Here is a 21,068-nt window from a genome sequence, read left to right as displayed (position 1 = left end):
ATATACATATATACGTATATATATATATATATATATATATATATATATATATATATATATATATATATATATATATATATATATATATATATATATATATATATATATATATACATATATATACACAAATACACGTATATATGGGGTAGGTGAGCAGTCTGAGGTTATACTAAAACAGCCTGCTGCCGGGGGCTTCGGTACGTACATTGATTGACAAATGGTCTGAATTTCTTTTATATATTTAAATGACGTAATAAAATTCATATTTAATTAATGTAACAAAAATATGGTACAAATTTGTTACATAAATATGCTATAGTATAAAAAAAAATTTCGCACAAAAACAACGTTGAATCACAAAAAATGTTGATTTTATTTTTAACATAAACTTTGTTATTGTAAAGACAAAACTTTAGATTACATAATTTAAATTTTTTATACATATATTTTATTTTATTACAATAATTTACACTTTATATAAAAAATTTCGATTAAACATTTCTTCAAATTGATTTAATAGTCGGTAACTTAAATGCTCCGTTAACTAACTTGTTCAGCGTTTGCGTTTCGTTAAGTATTTTCTATACAAGATAATAGTATACATTAATAATTTAAAATTATAAAAATATAATTAGTTTGTGACCGAGGAAGTGTAGCTATCCAATTTTTAAAATAAAAAATAGTTATTTCGGACATTTTAATATTAATGCAATGTTTACAATTTTAACTATATCTTTAATGTAAATGTTTAATACAAATGTAGTTATTTAAAAACATAAAGATATTTCTAAAAATAAGTTTCTTAAATTGGAAAAATATCTAAAACCTTTGGATTTTTGAATTATAATGGACATTTCTTGAGAAGGAATTACAAGAACTTTTTAAACTATCGGGACTATATATTTAAAGGAGAGAAACAACTGATGATGGAGTATTGAGGCGAGGTATGTTGAATAAGCAGTAAATCTAATCTTTCTTTATAAAATGTTAATTAATAATATATTGACAAATATTGAATAGCCTTTTTATAAAGTGACGAAATGACTATAATTGAAGAAGTACATTTCATACTAATGATGTTGTAGCTATACTTTATGATGAAGTTTAAGTTGGTTTTAGCACACATATATATATATATATATATATATATATATATATATATATATATATTTTTAAATAATTAGTATCCGTGAATGATTCAAAAAACACAAGACTCTTTATTGAAATTATCGACTTAATTATGCGGAAGTATAAATCTTATACTATATTAAGTGCCAACTTTAAGAAATATCTTTTATTCCAAGAAACTTTAGTCTAAGAAAATGTAAACAGACATCTCGAAATTAGGGTCGACATTCTGCAATGTTGACCTAACTGCTGACCTAAATGTGTTTGAGGTCGGCAAAAAAGCCGAGCTTGTTTCTATGACGGTAAAAATTAAATAAAAGAATAGCATGGTCTCTTTTATAAATGTATTTACCACATTTGATGTCTGTCTGAAATTGTTTCCTTTATAATGCACAATTTCCAACGTTAATACGAAATACTAGAGATAATGAAGATATAGATTGCTGTTTAAAAAAATGTATTTAAAAACTTAAAAAAAAAGTTTTAAATAGGCTCCTGAAAATTTTGTTAAAAAAGTTTAGTAAATTACAAAGCACTAACCCACAAGCTTTTGGAGCATCGTCAATAACATTAGTTCACCAGGAAATAAACTATCAGGTTGCAAAAATTGCACAATTTGAAGAATCCAAAAAAAGAGCAGACTATTTCGATGGGGGTAGTGAAAACAACGAAATATTTTATAATTTGAATATTAGTAATAATATTTTTTTTTACATAAAAAACTTGTTAAAAAAATAATTTTTTTACAAATAAAAAGCAATCAGTTTTCTCGCTTTCCTGTGCATTGATAAAAACAGTAAAGTTTAGTAAAAATATTTGAAAAACGAACTTCAAAGTTGTCCATATTTCTAGAGCAAATAATAAAGTGTTTCCTTAATATACTGATTGACTTAAGTTGTGAATAAATTTAAGATCAAAAAATGTTTTTATTTTTGTTATATTCTTATCTGCTTTTTTTCCTCCACTAGTGGATTTGTTAATCCTTGGCCTTTGCCTCGGCTTTGCCTTAAGGCCAAAAATTAAGGCCTTGAAAATTTTGGCGTTAGCCGTGATTGTTTTGGCTATAAAAAAAATGCATAAAATTAAAGAATTAAAAGTTTTCATTCTTTATTTTTATGTATTTTTATTTTCGGCTTTCATATATATCTACAAGAATACTTTCTTATTGACTTCGTTGGATTCTGGGCATAAGGCGAGTTTCCACCCACCCGTTTTTCAACGGAAATGGGAAAGAAAAGGAAAAAATAGTCACCTGACATGCGTAATAAAAGTTTTATTTGCCCAAAGGAAAACTGCGCATGCTCATGTTCTTATTTTTCCATACCCTTTCCTGTTCCCGTAGAAAAATGGACGAGTGTACCCTCACCTTAACCTTTGTTTATTTTTACAACATGTGGTTTTATTATCGCAGCTGTTATTACTTACAGTTTTGTTAATAATTGGCCTTAACGTACGACAAAAATTTAAGTCTTTGGTCTTGAAAATGTTTGCGTAGGACCTGGCCTTGAAACTCTTATTCTTGGCCTTGACCTTAAAACTATTGGCCTTATCCTTGTAACATGTGGCCTTGAAACTCTTATTCTTGGCCTTGACCTTAAAACTATTGGCCTTGTCCTTGTAACATGTGGCCTTGGCATTGTTACTTTTGGCCTTGTTAACAACTCTGTCGACTAGTATCAACTTTGGTAGTAGAAAACAACAAACGCCCTAAAAAAAGAAAAAAAGAAACAGTAAAATATTTAGGTATATTATTTTTTTGACAAAATTTTTTTTATTTTAATTTTCGATTCTTTTTTTTAGTTTATTTTATTTAGATTTTTTATTTCGTATGGTATTTGTTTCCTTTCTTCGAGTATTGCTGTTTAGTTTCTTATAGCTTTTTTTGCCGCTAATTCTTAATACGCTTACTATATAAAAGCGTGGTCAAGTTATCTAAAAAATTACTTTAAATGTGGATGAACAAGGTGTGCAACCGCACGCGATTCCCGGGAAGGCTTGGGAATAGTTCTTAACTGTTACACAATAAACCACTGTCTAAACACACTTTTTTTCCTAAACGCATTGGCTCACTATGAGATTAATGTGACACATAAATGTAGACATTAATCCGAAAAAATTAGACAATTTGGAATTATAGTCATTTTGGGAAATTACTTTAAAGTTTTCATATATTTATGTTTTTTCTCAAATATTAACAAGAGTCAGTTATGAAGCAATTTTCGAGTTTTCATGTCAAATGCTCACAGAAATCTCTTTAAAATTGGCCCTGTTTCAAAATAGTTGGGGTCAGGTTTGTAAAAAAAGGGTGTATCACACATCCCTCCCCTAAACAATGAATTCCATTAAAACCAGTTAGCAAAAGGTACCTTAGTTTACGAATGTGAGAGCAATGATTTTTTTTTTAATTGGTAAAAAAAATAAACACACATATTTAACAACTCTCCTTGCTGGCTCTGGTTGGGGTGTTTTGGCATACGCAGGTACATATATATTTAACACAGCAACTTTAACGGTTTTAGTTTAAAAACTTATTTTTTTTATAAATGAAGTCCTAATTATTAAAAATATCTAACATTCCTTAAATTAACTTCTTTATAGTCTTTTTCAGTTGTCAAAATCTTAGAAAAACAGTTTTAAATTTCAATAAATATTTGTAACATACAAGTTTGTAATATTAGTCTGAAGAAAATATACAATATATATATATATATATATATATATATATATATATATATATATATATATATATATATATATATAACTTTTTTGCATTTCTTTTGTTTTTGGTTCTGTTTTGGTTTTTAGCCAAAAAAACAGTCTTTTCACCCGTTCATAAAAAATTTAGAAGCTTCAGATAATAGTTTTATAGCTCTTTCTACCAATTGGGAATTGTTTGGCAGATCAGAAAGAGAGAGTTCATTACCAGTTTGAATAGCTTGTAGTAACTCATTTGAAGAAATAAAAACTCAAAAGCTCAACCTTTATCGAAGAAACTTCAATTAAGTCGGTCCAAACATCAGCTTTGAAAAGCAACGGCTTAACTGCCTTAGCTTTGATTTTAACCTTGAAATTTTAACCAATTTTCCTGGATACCTAATTTGCATGATTAATTTGATTATTTTATAAAGAAAACTTTTTTGTAGAATACTTTTTAGGTTCATTGTTTTTTACATTTATTTCAGATATAACATGGAGAATTGGTAGCTCAGACTAGTGAAGCAAACAACCAATCCTAATTATACAAACTAACCATCATCCTCACCAGCGCCAGAACATGTATTGCCTGAAACTATTGCTTGTATAACGCTTATAGAACAACTGCTGAAAAGAACATTTACGATCAGAAAAAGGATTATTTTCAAAAGTAAAAGAGAAACGATGTTTATATTTGGTGGTTTGACACAATGCAGATTTAACACAGCTTGACACCCCATTACTCTTGTATTTCCTTGTATATATGTTCAAAAATTCATTTGTTCATTTCATAAACTAATGAATTTTTGTCTTTTTTTCCATCTACACTAATTACTTTTAATTGTAAAACTTCTTGACGGTGCATAGTATCAATTGAATTAGCCACTCTTGTTTTTTCACAAATTACCCTATATTCAGTTATTACACAGTCAATTTTTTTTTAAATTTAATTTACCTCCCAAAAGCCACGAAGGCCACTACAGTTGAAGAGCCTACTTTAGTTGTGGTTACAACCATCTCTCAACTCTATAACTCCAAAATACGAATCTTGACGACCAAGGCCGCTGCGCAGAAGAACAAGTTGAGCGTGGTACTACCAGAGACATGGTGGGGATTGAACTTGGAACTTCTGGCTTATGAGACGAGCGCCACTACCTTACTACCGCATTAATTAACGCAGTTGTAGTAGCATCACTAATTTCATACCATATTGCAACCTTAGCTGTATTAGTTAAGTCTAATACTATTTTTTATTAACTATTTGCTCTTCAAACTCGTCACTTTCAGCTTTATCTAAAGTTAAGGATTCAACACTAAAAATTTCACCTGAACCAACTTCTGATGTTGTTTGAAGATTTCTCTGTCTAATTTGCCTTACAGTGGCCTCTTTTTTATTTCTAATAAACAATTTTTCAACCCTTGTTGCCTTGGTCCACACTGCCTAAAATCCAACTTCTTTTTGATCCTATTTTGGATCATTTGTCCTTTAAATATTCTCTTACCATAACAGGGATCTAAAACAAGTAAGATATTATAAAATTGAAAGTGTTTTAATTTGTGACAAGTCAATGAAATATAAAGTCTCGGTCAAATGATTAGAGATAAGCAATCAGTGCTCTTTTCTTTTACTTAATCTACCGTTTTTGTGAAGTGTATTTGTAAATGCATAATGATACTGGTAAAATAATCGCATGTATTTTTTACTTTTCTCACAGAGACAAACTATGTTTCATTGTGCACTCACTTTTCTCGACATCCAGCTTGCCTAAATATTGAGTTGGCGAATCGCTCACGTATAAGTTGCAGAGTTTTCTACTAAATATTCTTTCTACTAAAGTCTTTGTAGGTCTTCTAAGCTTTTTTGAACTCTTGCTGATGTCACAATATGAGTTTATTATTTAATTAAAAAATAAAGTGAGAATCTTTCATTTAGTTTATCAAAGTAAAATATATTTTGGAAATTTAAACATGCTATAAACAAATAATAATGTTATAATTCCACATAGAAACATTATATAAACAACTTATAATGTATTATTGAGTTAATTAGTTACCAGTCCAATTTATAGCATGATATAAGCAAATAATAACTTATTTATCAAATGAAAAGCATGATAAAACTATTGATGTTATTTAATACATAACAGCTGCACGATAGATAAAAAAAAACATAGCGAATGCATTAATAATGCGTAACATGCAATACATAATTAACAAAATAATTTTTTTTTAAGTGTTTACATATTATGTATCCACTTAATAACAATTAGTTTACGTATTACTTTGATAAGCAATTTTTTTATCAACCATAAAGCGCTGTTGTTTACTGTAAATTTTTCAATGTCATAACTTTTAAACGATCTGAAAGTTTTTTTCCGGACCTTAAGTAACTCCACTGTGAAAATTGTAAGTTTTCCTTTTGTGTTTCCCAAAAAGTTTGAGGATTTTTTAAAAATTATTTTTGCAGCAATTAATTAATATATATACAATAAATAAACTGCACACTGAGCCAAGTGATATTTCATACATGACAGTGGCTTATTATTACACAAGTATGAACTTTAAAATTATTTCTGTTCTGGGGCATTTGGAACTTAGGTAAAAAAAAATCTTAAACAAAACAAAACAATATAATAATCTTTATTGGATGCTGTCAATAAAAAAAAATTAGGCCAACAAAACCTTGATAACTTGAAATGATATAAAAAGATAATATTATCCAAAATTATTACGTGTGATTTACTAACTGTTGATAGAACAATGGGAACAAGCAATGTTTAGAAGGGATAAAAAATGTTGGGAGGAAGTGAAAAGATATTTAGAAAATCATTCAATAGGTTTTTTAACTAGAAGTAGAACTGACTATATGAATAGTTTGTTTTAAGCCAAATACAAAAAATCTATAGAAAGAACAAAGAAAAACTTCATCTTGGGTTATTTCTTTACCCATTATATCTCATTAATTTACACAAACTTTTGTTCCTAAAAAAATCTAGGGTGAATTTCAAAATTCTTTTTAATACTTTTAATATTTTAATATTAACAATACAATGTATATTTCTTTGTTCTATGTTGTAATAATAATTTGTGTAATAACACAAAAAAACCATTTAAAAACCGAAAAAAAAAAAAAATTTTGTTACAATGTTCCATTTTTAAAATTAACCAATCAAGAGATCTTTTCGAATTTATTTTGAAACATTTTTTCAAGATCATTTGAGAGTTAACAAAAAGTAATAGTGAAATATTTTGAACTGAATGAGGCATGGCTGTTTTTTAAGTCTATAGTTATACAAACATTACCAAGAAAAAAAATTAAAAAAAAATTTTTTGAAACTTTTTTTCATAATTTTCTATAAACATCTAGCTTGTGGGAGGGAGGAAAGAAGAGAGAGAGAAGAAAGGGAGGGTCTGGGAAGAAATGCTTATTCTAATTTCTATACATGATTTCGCAACTAATGGGAAAAAGAGGCGTTGAGATTTTAGAATAATTCTAACTTTCTGTTTAGAACATCCTCCTCTTCATCCCTTTCTATCCTCTATTATTGCAAGACATAATAATTGTGATTTAAAAAATTAAACAATTTTATGGGGTAATAATAAAGATATAAATAAAAAGTTCAAAAAAGCAAATATTCCACAATCAATTATATGAGGAAAACCTAAATAATACGAAATTCCAAAAATATAATACTAAGAAAAAATGCAAAAAAATACCTTTTCAAAATAAAAATGTTCACTTTTGCTACCATTTAAAACTGGTTTATCAATATTCACTGACTTATCTAATGGAGGAATAAAGCCAAGGTCGCCAGGTCTGTAATGTGGAATGGGTTGTATGGAGCTTAACGAAATTTCTTCAGATGTAGATCTAAAGCAGAATCGTCTCAAGTATTTTATTATATCATAATTGCTTTGTTTTTAAAAATCCTAAATTTAATCATTAAACCTAGTCTTAAAATATTATTTTTGTAACCGTTTTTTCAGTACAAAATCTATTCCTAAGCCATTATATTTCCCTCTATTAAAATGCTATCTTCAATACTTTACTGTTTTCCACTTCCAAACACACAAAAAAAAAATCTCCCTATGTAGAAGTTTTTCATTACTCTTATTTGCTACAATATGAAATAAAATAAAAACACAAGAGTTGTACTGTATAAATGGCAAATACTTACAATACAAAATAAAAAAATAATAAAAAACCTTCTCATTGGTCGTGATGTAAGCAACTGTTTTCGATTTACGGATTTTCTGCTGTTTGAAAGATCTGTCAAATGAAAACCAATTCCCATTTTTGTAGCTAAATTTAGAATTTCAACTAACTTAAACAATACATTACTTCTTAATTGCTCATCTGTAGTATCACACTAAAAATGAATATACATATATTTAAGTATATATATATATATATATATATATATATATATATATATATATATATATATATATATATATATATATATATATATATATATATATATATATATATATATATATATATATATATATATATATATACATGTGTGTGTATATATATATACATATATATGTATATATATACATATGTATATATATATATATAGTAAAAAAATAAAATAAGGCAAACTGGTTAAAAACTTGGATGCACTCATTCATATCATTAAAACTCTTGCCAAGTATAATGACATCAAAAACTATATACCTGATGAAACAGACTGGTTGAAAAAAAACCTGATTGAAATAAGGGATCGTCCATAAAGTACGTATGCTCGGAGGGGAAGAGGGGGTCTGCAAATTGCGTATATGAGGGTAGTGGGTCAATTATAAAAGAAAGGAGACACTAAATTAAAAAAAATATCATAAAATGTTGGATAAATAGGTCAAAAGTGTAGGTAGTTTTATAAAAGTTTTATAAAAGTTTTTCTTTGATTAAAAATTATTTTTAGACTTATAATAGATTGTACACTAGTATATTAAAATAAAAAATTAAACATTTTCTTTAGCTTTACATCAATACTAAATAATGAAATTATTTTCCTAAAAATCTAACTTCTAGAAATACTTTATGCTAAAATTTACACCCAACTCACTTTTGTATTTTTTAACATTTTTTATTTTTTAAACATTTTTATTTATTTAAAATTATTGTTTACTTAAAAAACAACATCTTTTTAAAAATTAATCAGCAATTAAAAAAATATGACGGAGAAAAAAAATTGACAGTGCTTATATTAGCAGGTTTTTACATTGTTTATTATTTACATATTCAGATCATTTTTCATGACACATTCCATTATAAATCAATAAAAATTGTGGTTTATTAAACATTTTTAAAATAAACTAAGTTAACTATAGAAACTATTCTTTTAACTTAATTTGCTTCAGCTTAATTTAAATAAAGCACACATATATTCAAGATATTAGCTTACTAACCTGAAGTGCCTGCTTGATAATTTTGCAAGCATCACTCACTACTCCAACAAGGTAATCTTTATCTTCAGCGAGTATTTTATTGTCTGATAATAAAGCTTCATGTTTCCCCAGCAAATTTTTATTATTCTTGTCTAATAAAATAAATTGGTTCTTTTGAGCATCTAGCTGCTCATTCAACTCTTTGAATTGAGTCTTGAGTAAATTATGTTCTTTATCAGTGATTTCAAACTGTTGTAATAACACCTCTTGTTCTTTAATTTTCTCAGTCAGCATACGAATAACCTTGAATAAGAATGAAAAATTATTTTTGAGATTTAAATAAAAATTGTATTGAAATTTGATTGTCAAAACTCAATTCTAAAATATTTACATATACAAATTCTAAATATAAACATATACAAGTGTTAAGTTTATTTATCTTGAAACTATCAGATTTTTCTTTTTAACAAATATTGTTTAAACTTTAAATGAAGTTTTTTGTTTAAATATTATTATGTATTTAAGTTAGATCATTAGTAGTAGATCTCTACCAAACCTCCTGCCCATCTCTAGATATTAAAAATTTGTAGAAAAAAGATAAACTGAACAACCTTTAAGTTTGAAACATTTTTTTTAACTAACTCCTTCTCTGTGCTTTCAAATATATTAAGTTGTTCTTTTAACTTTTTTAGTTTTAGCTTCATATCATCATTTTCTGAAACAAGTTCGACAGCTTGATCAGACATTTTAATAAGCTGAGAGTTTATGACTACATTTTCATGAATAGTTCGCTTTGTTGTGTCAGCTATTTGTTTATTAGAGACTTCACGAAACTCCGACGCTACAGTATTAACTCGTAAAATCATTTCTTTTTTTAATCTAAATTTCAAGACAACAGCTAAAAAAAGTTATGATTGAAAAAATAAAAACATACCAAAATAAAATTAGTTATAAAACTATACTCTTCAATAAAAATTATTTAACACAATATATTTATAGTATATATTTATTTAGAGTACAATCTGTTTAAAAAATATATCTTAATAAATAAACTTAAAAAAATAAATAAAATTTATTAAGAAGATTATTTGTTCATTCTCAAATATGAAAAGTCAAATATGTGCTGTTTAAAGTCAAATATGTGCTGTTTAAAGTCAAATATGTGCTGTTTAAAGTCAAATATGTGCTGTTTAAAGTCAAATATGTGCTGTTTAAAGTCAAATATGTGCTGTTTAAAGTCAAATATGTGCTGTTTAAAGTCAAATATGTGCTGTTTAAAGTCAAATATGTGCTGTTTAAAGTCAAATATGTGCTGTTTAAAGTCAAATATGTGCTGTCTAAAGTTTATAAGCAAAAAAAAGTTTATTAAATTAAATTCACTTCTCAAGGTCACAGATGAGCACAGTAAACAAGGTTTCACCTTTTTTTTATTTTGAAAATGTGTCTTAGAAATTAGAACTGGTTTTCCAAAACAAATTTATGTTTAGATTTAAAAATTCATTAAATCCTCTGCATACAAAAATTATACCAAATAATATTTATAAAATAAATTATAAAATTTACAACTACACTAAATTAAGATTGTATATTTTACACAATGAAATTTACAAACCCCTCATTACCAATGTCTTAACTTCTATGAAACATAATACTTTTTGGTGAAATTTAATAAATCTATTGATAAATCTGTCTAAAGTAATACAAATTTACGTAAAAAAAACTGTGAAAAACAGAAAAATATGTTGAATGCAGATGTCTTCAAAACTCATTCAATTCAATTTAATTTGCAAAAATTTAAGTTTAACATAGTGTGTTCTTGCTTAGTAAAAGAGAAATTCCAATTTCAGTTCACACCACATTTTTAGTATAATTGCACTCAACCTTTCTTTCTGCGCAGCAGCATTGTTTTGTTTGTGTATCAGTTACAGGTTCATACCTGTAACTGTATACCTAAGAGGATTGTAAGAACAAAAACAACAAAAAAGATTTATCTCTTCTACTGTGGTGGCCCAGATAACCTTAGAATTAACAAACATAAAAATCCTTTTTATGTTTGTTAATTCTAAGGTTATCTGGGCCACCAGATAACCTTAGAATTAACAAAAAAAAAAAATCAACTTTGCCTCCAACAAGGTTGCAAGCAATCACTATTAGAGTTGGAAGTTACTGGATAAGAAAATATAAACTTTATAAAACAAGATAACAGAAAACTTAATAAATTGCAAATTATATGAATCAGGAAAACAAGATAAAGGGAGCAATAAGGTTAAAAAAACTAAAGAGATTAAAAAAAGATCAAAAAATAAAAAAATAATAATATAAAAAAGGCAAGTGAAAAAATAATATTTATTTGAATAATAGAGTTTTTAAAAGAAATTTTAATAGTATCTTTTGCAAAGATTTATATGTTGTTAGTAAATGGTGATTCTCAGGTTGTCATTAAAAGGTAGTGGAAATGATTAGTAGTTAGTCATTATCATGTTGCCATTAATTCATTACCAGGTGGTCATTAAGTAATTATTAAGTAGTCATTTAGTCATTACTGGGTGATAATGAAATCATTCACAAAAACTTAACGTAAATTTAGTTTTGTCAATAATTTATAGCGTAAATGTAAATAAAAATAAAAGAAATAACTGCATGCTTCAGTATTTTGTTCCAGCAGTTTGTACAAGCAATTTATTTCAATAATTGTTTTCAGTAATGTTGTAGTTTTTTGCTCCAGAAATATGCTCCAGTATTAATCCAGTAGATGTAAACCTGTGTTACATTATTTCAGGATTAATATGATGAACCCTAAAACTTCTTGGCTCTACTCATCAATATCTGCTTGTACCTTGATGGTAATGGCTATGCAACCCTTACTGTTATCTCCTAATGAGGGTACAGCTGCAAAACTTAATCCAATGGTTCTGAGACTGACTGATAAGACTAATAAGATTTGCTGAACTTTGTAGTAGCTCTCAGCTGATTCCATCAACAGCTACAAAATACCAGTATTATGAGTATTAAGAGTGCCATGTGGTGAATGGAAGCACTAACAGAACATAGCTCTTGTTAGTGCTTCCATGTTTCATTTGGTGTGGATTGTTGAAGCCACACAAGTAGCTCTTTGTTATGACCTGGGTTAATTATTAAGAGTGAGGCAACAGTGTTGCTCATTACTTAAGGTGTCATGCACATTCTATGATTGAATCAAGTTCTCTAATAACTTAAAATATGGCTAAAGTACACAAAATATTTTGATAATAAAAAACCATCACTTAATTGTTATCTTTTACCAATATTTCTGCTTTTTAAAGTAATCTTTTATTCATTTCAATCTTAATTTTTGCAAAAGTAACCATATCTAAATGCTCTTTGTGAGATTAATTTAAATTCAGCTGTTTCATATTCAAATTTTAGCGTTAATGGCTACCGATTGATTTGTAAAGACTTAACTAGTCTCATGCTTGGCATGGGCATATACTTACATATCAATTCACATATTTGTCGTGAAGTCAAATTTGAACCCACTGACTATTCTTTTATTTGCTTTCGTTTGGCACCTCCTAGCTTCGTCACCATTCTTTTTGTTTTTTATCATTCTCCTTTTTCTCAAGAATGCACTCTTTTCAATGTTGTTACTATCAAATTAATAAGCCCTTACTTTTTATCCTTCAGACAATATTGCTGTTATTGGTGACTAAAAGCTAAAAGCTTATCGCATTTGAAAGTGACGAGCTTTGAAGTCACCTATAACTTAATAATACTAATGCTGAATTTAATTATTTTATTCAATACTTTGTTTATTTAATATTTCAATTGTATGCATAATTTCAAAATTCTTGTTCTGCAAACAAGTTATTTCAGCAAATTTCAATAAATATTATCATTTTTTTATGATTCTTATGCGCCAAATGACAATAAATATTATTGGAGAAAAACAAGTTTGTAAAAATTAAAATATTTGTTATTTAATCTTAAATAACAGCAGTTAAATGACATGGCAACCGAACTTAAGCAATTTTATGGTATGTGTGAAAATAATATTTTTAGAAAATATATATATTATATGTAGAAAATAATAATTACCTATCTTTATCAATAACTGCTTTTCTTTCTATTTGATACAATTCTTCATTATATTTTTGCTCTTGGAAAGAAAGCATCTCATCTTTTTTAGCAATGTCTTTAAGAATATTATCTTTCTGTGCCCTGAAATCATCTAAAGCAGTAAGCTTTCCATTAAGAATCATATTTTCTGAAAGCAACTGATCTTTAAAGTCTTGCATATTTTCTTTTAAATCCAACAAATCTTTTTCATGTTTTTCTCTATCAATAATAGATTGCTTTTCTAACAATTGTATGTTTTCTTGAGCAAGTGCAAGTTCTGCAGACTTTTCTTCAAGTTGCTTTTCTAAGAAAGAAACTATATCCTTTTTGTCTTGAGCTTGCCTTTCAATGAACTCCTCCATTTCTTTATTGCGTAAGTCTAAAGTATCGCATTTTTCTTGATAACGAGTAATTTTTTCTTCCAAATCACGAATCTGAACCATAAAAAACTCTCTCGATACCTCATGAAAAACATTTTCAAGTTTAGCTGAACCTTTAGGAGTAGAATTTATAGCAATCTTTTTAGCACTTTTTTTTTTCACGCTACCTTTTTTTTTAACCATTTTCCATGTGAATTTTTAGTTAATAATCTAAAAGTAAAAAATAAATATATTAACTAGACTTATACTTTTTTTTTTTTGATATTCAAAAAAAAACTATGCAATACTAAAAAATCAATAGGCTGATTGGAAATGTTTGACACAAGTCTAATTATATCCCTGATCTTAAGTCAGTAAAAATATCTAATTTTAAGTAGTATGTTTTACTTGATAACATAACTATTTTATAAAATACTTTTGCTTATGTTGTTCATCCTTACATGTATATCATTATTAAACAAAAATCATCATTCCTATTTTTTCACAAGTTAAGCAGCTTACATAGCGATATAATTTATCTAATTTTATATTAGAAAATTTTTAGAGAAACCTTTGACAACAATTGCTTGTCCTGATATTTACCTGTTTCCAGGTTTCCAGCATAAAAGTATGTTTTATTGTAAAATTGCCAACAGGAACAATGCTATCCAAGGTTTCAAAACTTATTTCGACTTAAAAATAAATTAAGCACAGTTACATACATCATATAAGATATATATATATATATATATATATATATATATATATATATATATATATATATATATATATATTAGGGTGATGCAAAATTTGTAGGTTCAAAACTTTAGTTGTCCTCAAGCTTGCCCTTGTTCTATATGACAATAGTAGTTATTGGGCAAAATTTGAATCAAATCGGATGATATTTAGGGGTTGCCATGTTATGTCACATTTTGGTATAAGGTTACAAAAAGTAAAAAAAATATTTTTTATTTTTACATTTTTTTATATTATATTACTGAATTATTTATTATCAATTTCTTATTGATAATAAATACTAAATACTATTACTAGGCAATAATAAATCAATCATCTTCATCATTCAACAGTCATCTTCATCAGGGTAGACTTTGATGCAACTGGAAATTCCTTCCGGTGAAGATCAACCAATCTAAGAAGAAACTGCTTTTGGTTTTCATCTTTCGTAACGCTTGAGTTAAAGGATGTTATAAGTGCTATGCCTCGTTCTGCGCAATCGTTGACGACTTTCATTTGACGAACCTTGTGCTTCATTTCAAGATATGTTGAATCCATATCCCACTCTGAAGATTCTTTCATTAAAAATGATTCAGCTTTTTCTTTTCCATTTTTCAAAATTAGATCGAAAAGTTCTGCGGTGCGTTGTGTGACGAAGGAAGACAATGGGCTGTGACAATCGAATGTGGCAGCATCAAGTCTTTTGAGAGATTTCTGCCTTGGCTGTTGTTTCAGGTTGTTTGCCATGTCTCTCTTGGTGTTGTAGTCGACACGGGAATCGAAGAAAGCCAATCCTATTAGATGTTCAGAAAAATACCAGAGGTGGCGATGCAAAACTTTTGCTGCATTAATTGCAATTGTACGATTTGGATATTCTTGAACCCGTTGAAGAAGCTTGGCATCATTAAATGGTGCTCGTTCAGCTAACGGAGCTTCATTCCAAAACTGTCCGTATACAAATGCCACAAAAAGACTTATATCTGTTATTCCTTTCTTTTCCTTTGCAGTAATAACAAATTGATCCTGAAACAAATATATCTTTATACAATATATAGCTTTTGCCATCCAACGTGCATTGTGTGTTGCACCTGGAGCCCGAAACTTCACTTTGAACTCCGATGTTGTAGTTGATCCTCCAAGGAAAATAAGGCACAAATTCAAGAGTTCTAAGTAATCATCCCTGGGTTGTTGACCTTTAATTGCTTCACTATAATATACTACCATTTCTTCACGGAGTTTGAGAAAAAAATCGCAGTTGTAAAATTCTTTATTCCCTATAGTGAACACCTCCTTGTTGATTGCTGGCCATTGTTTCTGGAAACGGTTAAAAATTCCAACTTCAGGTCCTCCACTGGTTCCAAATGCAGTCGTGAAAATGGTGGAAAGCATGACTTCAAACATATGGTGCCTGCATGCTATCCATATAAGATTACGGTCAAGATTCTGCTCCATTATTGTGCAGGCACCATTGTTCAACCCAGTGTTAGATGAAGTAGTGTCAAAAACCAGTCCCCGAACAAATTCTTTCAATTTCCAGTCTTTAAGAGCCTTCATGCAAGCATCAGCCTGTTGCTCACCTGTACCTCGATCAATCTTTGGAACGCCCAGCAATTTTTCCACCCCACCACCAGTCACAAGGATGGCAATTCTATCCACTTTTTTTTGACCACCAGTGATATCAGGTAAGAGCTTTCCATCCCAATGCAGAAGAAGTGGGTCATCAGGAGAGAAATCAACCTTGTCAGCTGTAGTCACCGCTTCACGAACAGATCGCCTTTTTCTGCGGATTGTGCTGTACGACAATGATAAATCTTTTACCGAGTGACCAAGAGCCTGAGACACTGTTCCAACCACGAAGAGTGCACGGCGATCAGAAATATTAACACGATCAAGAGATGATACAACATTATTTGTTAGAACTTTCATCTTCTTTTTCGTTGAACCACTTGTGCTCAGTGTGCTGGAAGCGGAAGGAGTCTGATATTCATCATCATCCGAGGAACTAGAGCTACTTTCACTCACAATGTCAACTGCTGATGAAGAAGAAATGAGTTCTGTTTTTTCCATCAGTTCCGCTTGACTTCTTTGACGCCTCAATTCCATTTTAGTTTCTCGGACTCGTTTCCGTGCCTCCCTAGCTGTTAAATTCCGATCAATTCCTGCCATACTACAACTTAATGGATCTTCTTGCTGCTGACGTAAAAATGCTTTATCTTCATCGTTTTTCATAACTTCTGATGCATTCTTGGTTGAAATATCAAAAAGTTCTTCAAGGTCAGCGTGGAAAATTCCTTCTTTCATTTGACAGCTGTCCAATTTTGATCCTCGGTGTTTTTTCAGCAGCAGATATTCGTCATAAAGTTTTTTTAACTTTCTTTCCGCATTGTCAATTCTTTGAGTTGGAATTTTTCCTCTCTCCCATATAACAAGAACTGCTTCAATTGTTGCCCGAATACTTTTTTTCACTTCTTGTTTCTCTTCTATATGATGGAAGAGCAACCTCCGAAGAACATCCCCTCTTGAAGGAAGTCTGGCAGTCGACAGAGTTTGTGTAGGTTTACCAACAAGCCACACCTCAGCAGAAGATCTAGTGGTTGCCATATTATCAATTTCTAAATTATAAATAAATAAACAATGAAAAAACAAATTTGCGAAATTTGAGAAAATCACAAAATTTTACCAATGGTTAATTCATCTTATAAAACATGGCAACCCCTAAAATTGCTTCTTTTAGTCTAATTTTTGGTACACATGATCCTAGGTGATAAAGGAACACAGGCAACCTTGAGGAGAATGTTTTTTGTGACATTTTTTTTTTCTATTACAATCTGAATCACCCTAATATATATATATATCAGGGCAATTAATGCGGTAAAGGGGAGAGGGGGTAGCGTTTGTATAAAACTGTATCTTTTCTACATTAGCTCGTAATAGTTGCTTTTTAACATAATATCTCTCATACTTTAATATTACCTTATAATTTTCTCGTTTTGCGGAGTTTAAAATAGCGTAAGTTACTGTTATAATTTACAGATTAAGTTATAATTTAAATTTTTTTATGAGCAAGTAACATATTTAATACTACTCACCTTTTTATAAAGTATGAACCATCCATCGCCTTTTTATAAACCTCAACTTATAAAAATGATGGTATTTTTAATAAACTGAATACCACCCCGTTAATTTTTTACCTCCACTTCGAGCACTGATATTAATACGATATTAATTTTAGTAATTGTTTTTACTTAACATGTTACTTAAAAAGGTTAAAAAAGTAAAAACATTTAATAAGTTCATGGTGGCGATAAAATATGTGCTATTTTTAAAGAGCATTGAATTGTTATTGTAAAAAACTATAAAACAAATTGCAAAGTTGTTTTGAAGACATAAAGAGCTTGTGTTAATGTAAAACAACTTCATGACACTGTTTTATTGGTGTTTTATACAGTTTATTACATTAATGACATAAAATGCGTTTAAAATAAAGCAAAGTAAGTAAATAGAAGTGTTCTAATTAATAAATTAAAACATCATCATAAAATTTTAACTTCATATTTGCACATAAAAAAACATGCTTATAGACCATATAACACTATAATCTATAGACCAAACGAGTAAGATTGAAGCAAAAAAGCATTAGATACCACGCTTTTTATAATTTGTTTCTTGATCTAGGGTACTATAAAAAATTTAAGTATATTTAATTTTTTCATTCAAATTGTTTTGCAATAAAAAGTGAAATAAATAAATTTGGTCTAATAAATCAAATTATATTTCCTTAAGTTGTATATATATATAGTTGTATATGCATAATTAATTTTTTTTAAAATTCTATTATTTAGAAAATTTTTTAAAAACTTGTTTGAACAGAAGTAAAATAATTTATTTTTTTCAATTTAATTTTTTATAATTTAATTTTTGGTTTAACGTTTGCAATAACCACTAGTTTAATGTTTGCAATTAGAGTATCCAACACCAATCAAAAAATCAAAACCGGTACTTCGGTATTATAAAAATATAATACAGGAATACCGGTATTAAAACTGGTATTAAATAATTTAAATTTTTAAAGCAAAGTAAATAAATTTAAGAACCATGAAAACTTGAAAAGAATGCAAATTTATTGATCTATTTGGTAGAACCTTTACCTTTTATTCCATGAAAGTATCCTCTTAAAAAACAAAGAGAATCCAGAGTTTTGTCGTCCATTCTGCACCACAACTTGTTTAAAATAATACCGGCAGCAGAAAATGTTCTTTTTTATTCAACGCTACTTGGCCGAATCATTAAAAGAAGATCAAAAACCTGTTATATTTTACTTGCACACCTTCATCTTCGAAGAGACTCATTTCTTTTTTTAAACAGTTGATTATATCACCAACGCGTTGTGGTTGTTTCCCGACAACCTTATAGTTTGTATGTTTACAAATGGCCTTGTACGTCTTTTTTTATTGATTTCTCAGAATTTTTTCCTTCGTCAATCTCAACTTCGCTAACCTCAAAGTGAAGAATTTCCCGGGCTCGTGATTTCAACAGCAGTGATTTGATTCCCGGGCTCGGGCTTCAACAGCAGTGATTTGATTCTAAAGTCCCTTCTGATTTACAATGCCCAAAAGTGAATTGAGATTACTCGCTTTTGATGCACGTGGAAAGTTAAAACTTAATAAGTTTGAGTTTCTAATACCATCTTGTAGACCTTTATGCAGATAAGAAATTAAATCGGACAACTGCGTTCTTCTTGCAATAATACATTGTTATAAAGCACTCATGAATTCTATGCTCAATGATGACTTAATTTCACATAGCCTATCAAACATAAATGTCTATGCTGCATCCACAGAAATTAAGTTAGTATTCTTGCAAAAAAGTGACTTAACAACTAATTTTTAACGGCAAAAGTGCTAAGATAGTAGCTGAAACTGTTTCAAAATCAGTTTCTGTAAAGTATATATCAAGTTTTAAATCTATATCTGATTTTTGAATGCATTACTTTAATTTGTAAAAATGTTCGAGCATTGCTAATAGGCTATTCCATCTAGTTTCGGAATCTGCAACTACCAAGTATTCTTTACGAAATTCGAGCTTTACATAATTCTGTAGTACCTCATTTTTTAATGGTGAACGTTTGAATATTTGCACAATTTTTCTTACTTTTTGTATAAGGGGACCAATTTGACTATGTGTTTGTATAAGAAGACCAATTTGACTATGTGTTATTTCTGTATCTTGTTCTTGTATATCGTAATCCATCACTAATCCTTCTTCATATGTATCTGAAATATTTTCAAATGCACCATAATTTTCATGCTCTTTGGCATCTGAATATGAGTCTATTGATTCATTCGAGCAAAAGGTTCTTTCTTCGGTTGTTTCTTTTTTATATAGAACATCTACAACTGCAAGTTGAATTACATGGGCCAAACACAACTGCTGAGCAGCCAGTATTAATTTGCCTACTTTTTGCATAACTGCTGCACCATCATTTGTTTAACAAATTTTAAGACACATTTTTCTGCAGGTAAACCTCCATTGATTCGGAGAAGTCCTAAATTCGAAGACTTTGACTTCAAGTAAAAATTCACGTTTGTGTATCACTGGTTCCTTAAAGAAGTCCACTCATCAAAAGTAATACTAAAACCTTTTCCATTTAATTTATAATCTGATATTTCTTTAATTACTAACTGTCGAATAGTTTCGCTATAACTAGCGACAATTTTTTGTATAGTCGTGGCGGATTTTGGAAGTTTTTGGAATGATTTTTGAAGTTTTTGGAATGATTTTTGAAGATGATTGGATGTCATGAAAATTCGGAATGGAAGCCCATCAAGTGCTGTCATTCTAAATAAAATTGCTGCCAGCAAGTCTTCTGTAGTTTTTTTTATCAGATATTGAACTAGATTCACCAAGAGGTTCAATAGCATCTGGTTTTATATATATTACATCATGCTTTGTTTTTAAATGTGTATGAAGGCCGCTTGTTGAGCCACCTGCTGTTTTTATAATTTTTGTGCACTTCTTACACTTTGCACTATGCCCTTTTTCATCTTTGAGAAAGGAAAATCAAACAGAATATTTATCTCTGCTTTTTGTATGCTCAATAAACTTTTTAATTTCACTCTCCATATGTGTCACATATTTTATCCTCACAATGTTTATATCAGTCACATAATGTGACTGATGTAAACATTTAATATTTAAATGAAATGAATTTAAATAAGTTTAAACTTAAAAATGTTAATTTTTAAACTTTCCAAAGTTGTTCTTGTTAATTATTTGTTAAAAAAACTATCAAAGAAATAGGTAAATAAAGATTTTGTAATTTGTAAAAATGTGAACTCGTTTTTTACTTTTAGATCCTCGTCGTATAACTAAAAATGTAAAATCAAGAACTCAAGAACTAAAGAATGTTTAACGCATTGCTTTAAAGTATACGCACTTATGAATGTTTCAAAAAAGAATAAAAACAACAACCCATAATTATAAATCTCCTGGGAATTTAAATGATTTTAAAAATGAGTCAAGTAATAAAGAGAAGAGCTTCATCAAAGAGTTGTCAATAAATCAGAATCTGACAACTTTACTTTTATATATTAAGTTTTTACTAAAACAAAGAGTTTAAACACATGATTGAATAAAAAATATTTTAAAAATAAGCAAAAAATG

At 28.6% G+C, this 21,068-nt stretch overlaps 1 protein-coding gene across 1 annotated transcript in view; it reads right to left on the bottom strand.

Annotated features, from left to right (window-relative positions):
* Positions 1 to 354: 354 nt before the first annotated feature.
* LOC100215987 (cilia- and flagella-associated protein 157) overlaps positions 355 to 21,068 on the bottom strand; it is a 32,763-nt gene continuing 12,049 nt past the window's right edge. Inside the window, exons 2-7 of the mRNA XM_065790623.1 lie at positions 13,291 to 13,901; positions 9,828 to 10,095; positions 9,238 to 9,519; positions 8,029 to 8,192; positions 7,540 to 7,693; positions 355 to 581 (exon numbers count right to left, since the gene is read on the bottom strand). Of these exons, the coding sequence (XP_065646695.1) occupies positions 504 to 581; positions 7,540 to 7,693; positions 8,029 to 8,192; positions 9,238 to 9,519; positions 9,828 to 10,095; positions 13,291 to 13,874 (1,530 nt within the window). The 5' untranslated portion in view covers positions 13,875 to 13,901 and the 3' untranslated portion in view covers positions 355 to 503. The remainder of the gene's footprint in view (positions 582 to 7,539; positions 7,694 to 8,028; positions 8,193 to 9,237; positions 9,520 to 9,827; positions 10,096 to 13,290; positions 13,902 to 21,068) is intronic.

Source organism: Hydra vulgaris, chromosome 02 (genome assembly GCF_038396675.1).
Source record: "Hydra vulgaris chromosome 02, alternate assembly HydraT2T_AEP".
NCBI classification, from domain to species: domain Eukaryota; kingdom Metazoa; phylum Cnidaria; class Hydrozoa; order Anthoathecata; family Hydridae; genus Hydra; species Hydra vulgaris.
Note: the sequence above shows the minus strand (reverse complement) of the source record. Positions and strands in the feature narration are given on the sequence as shown.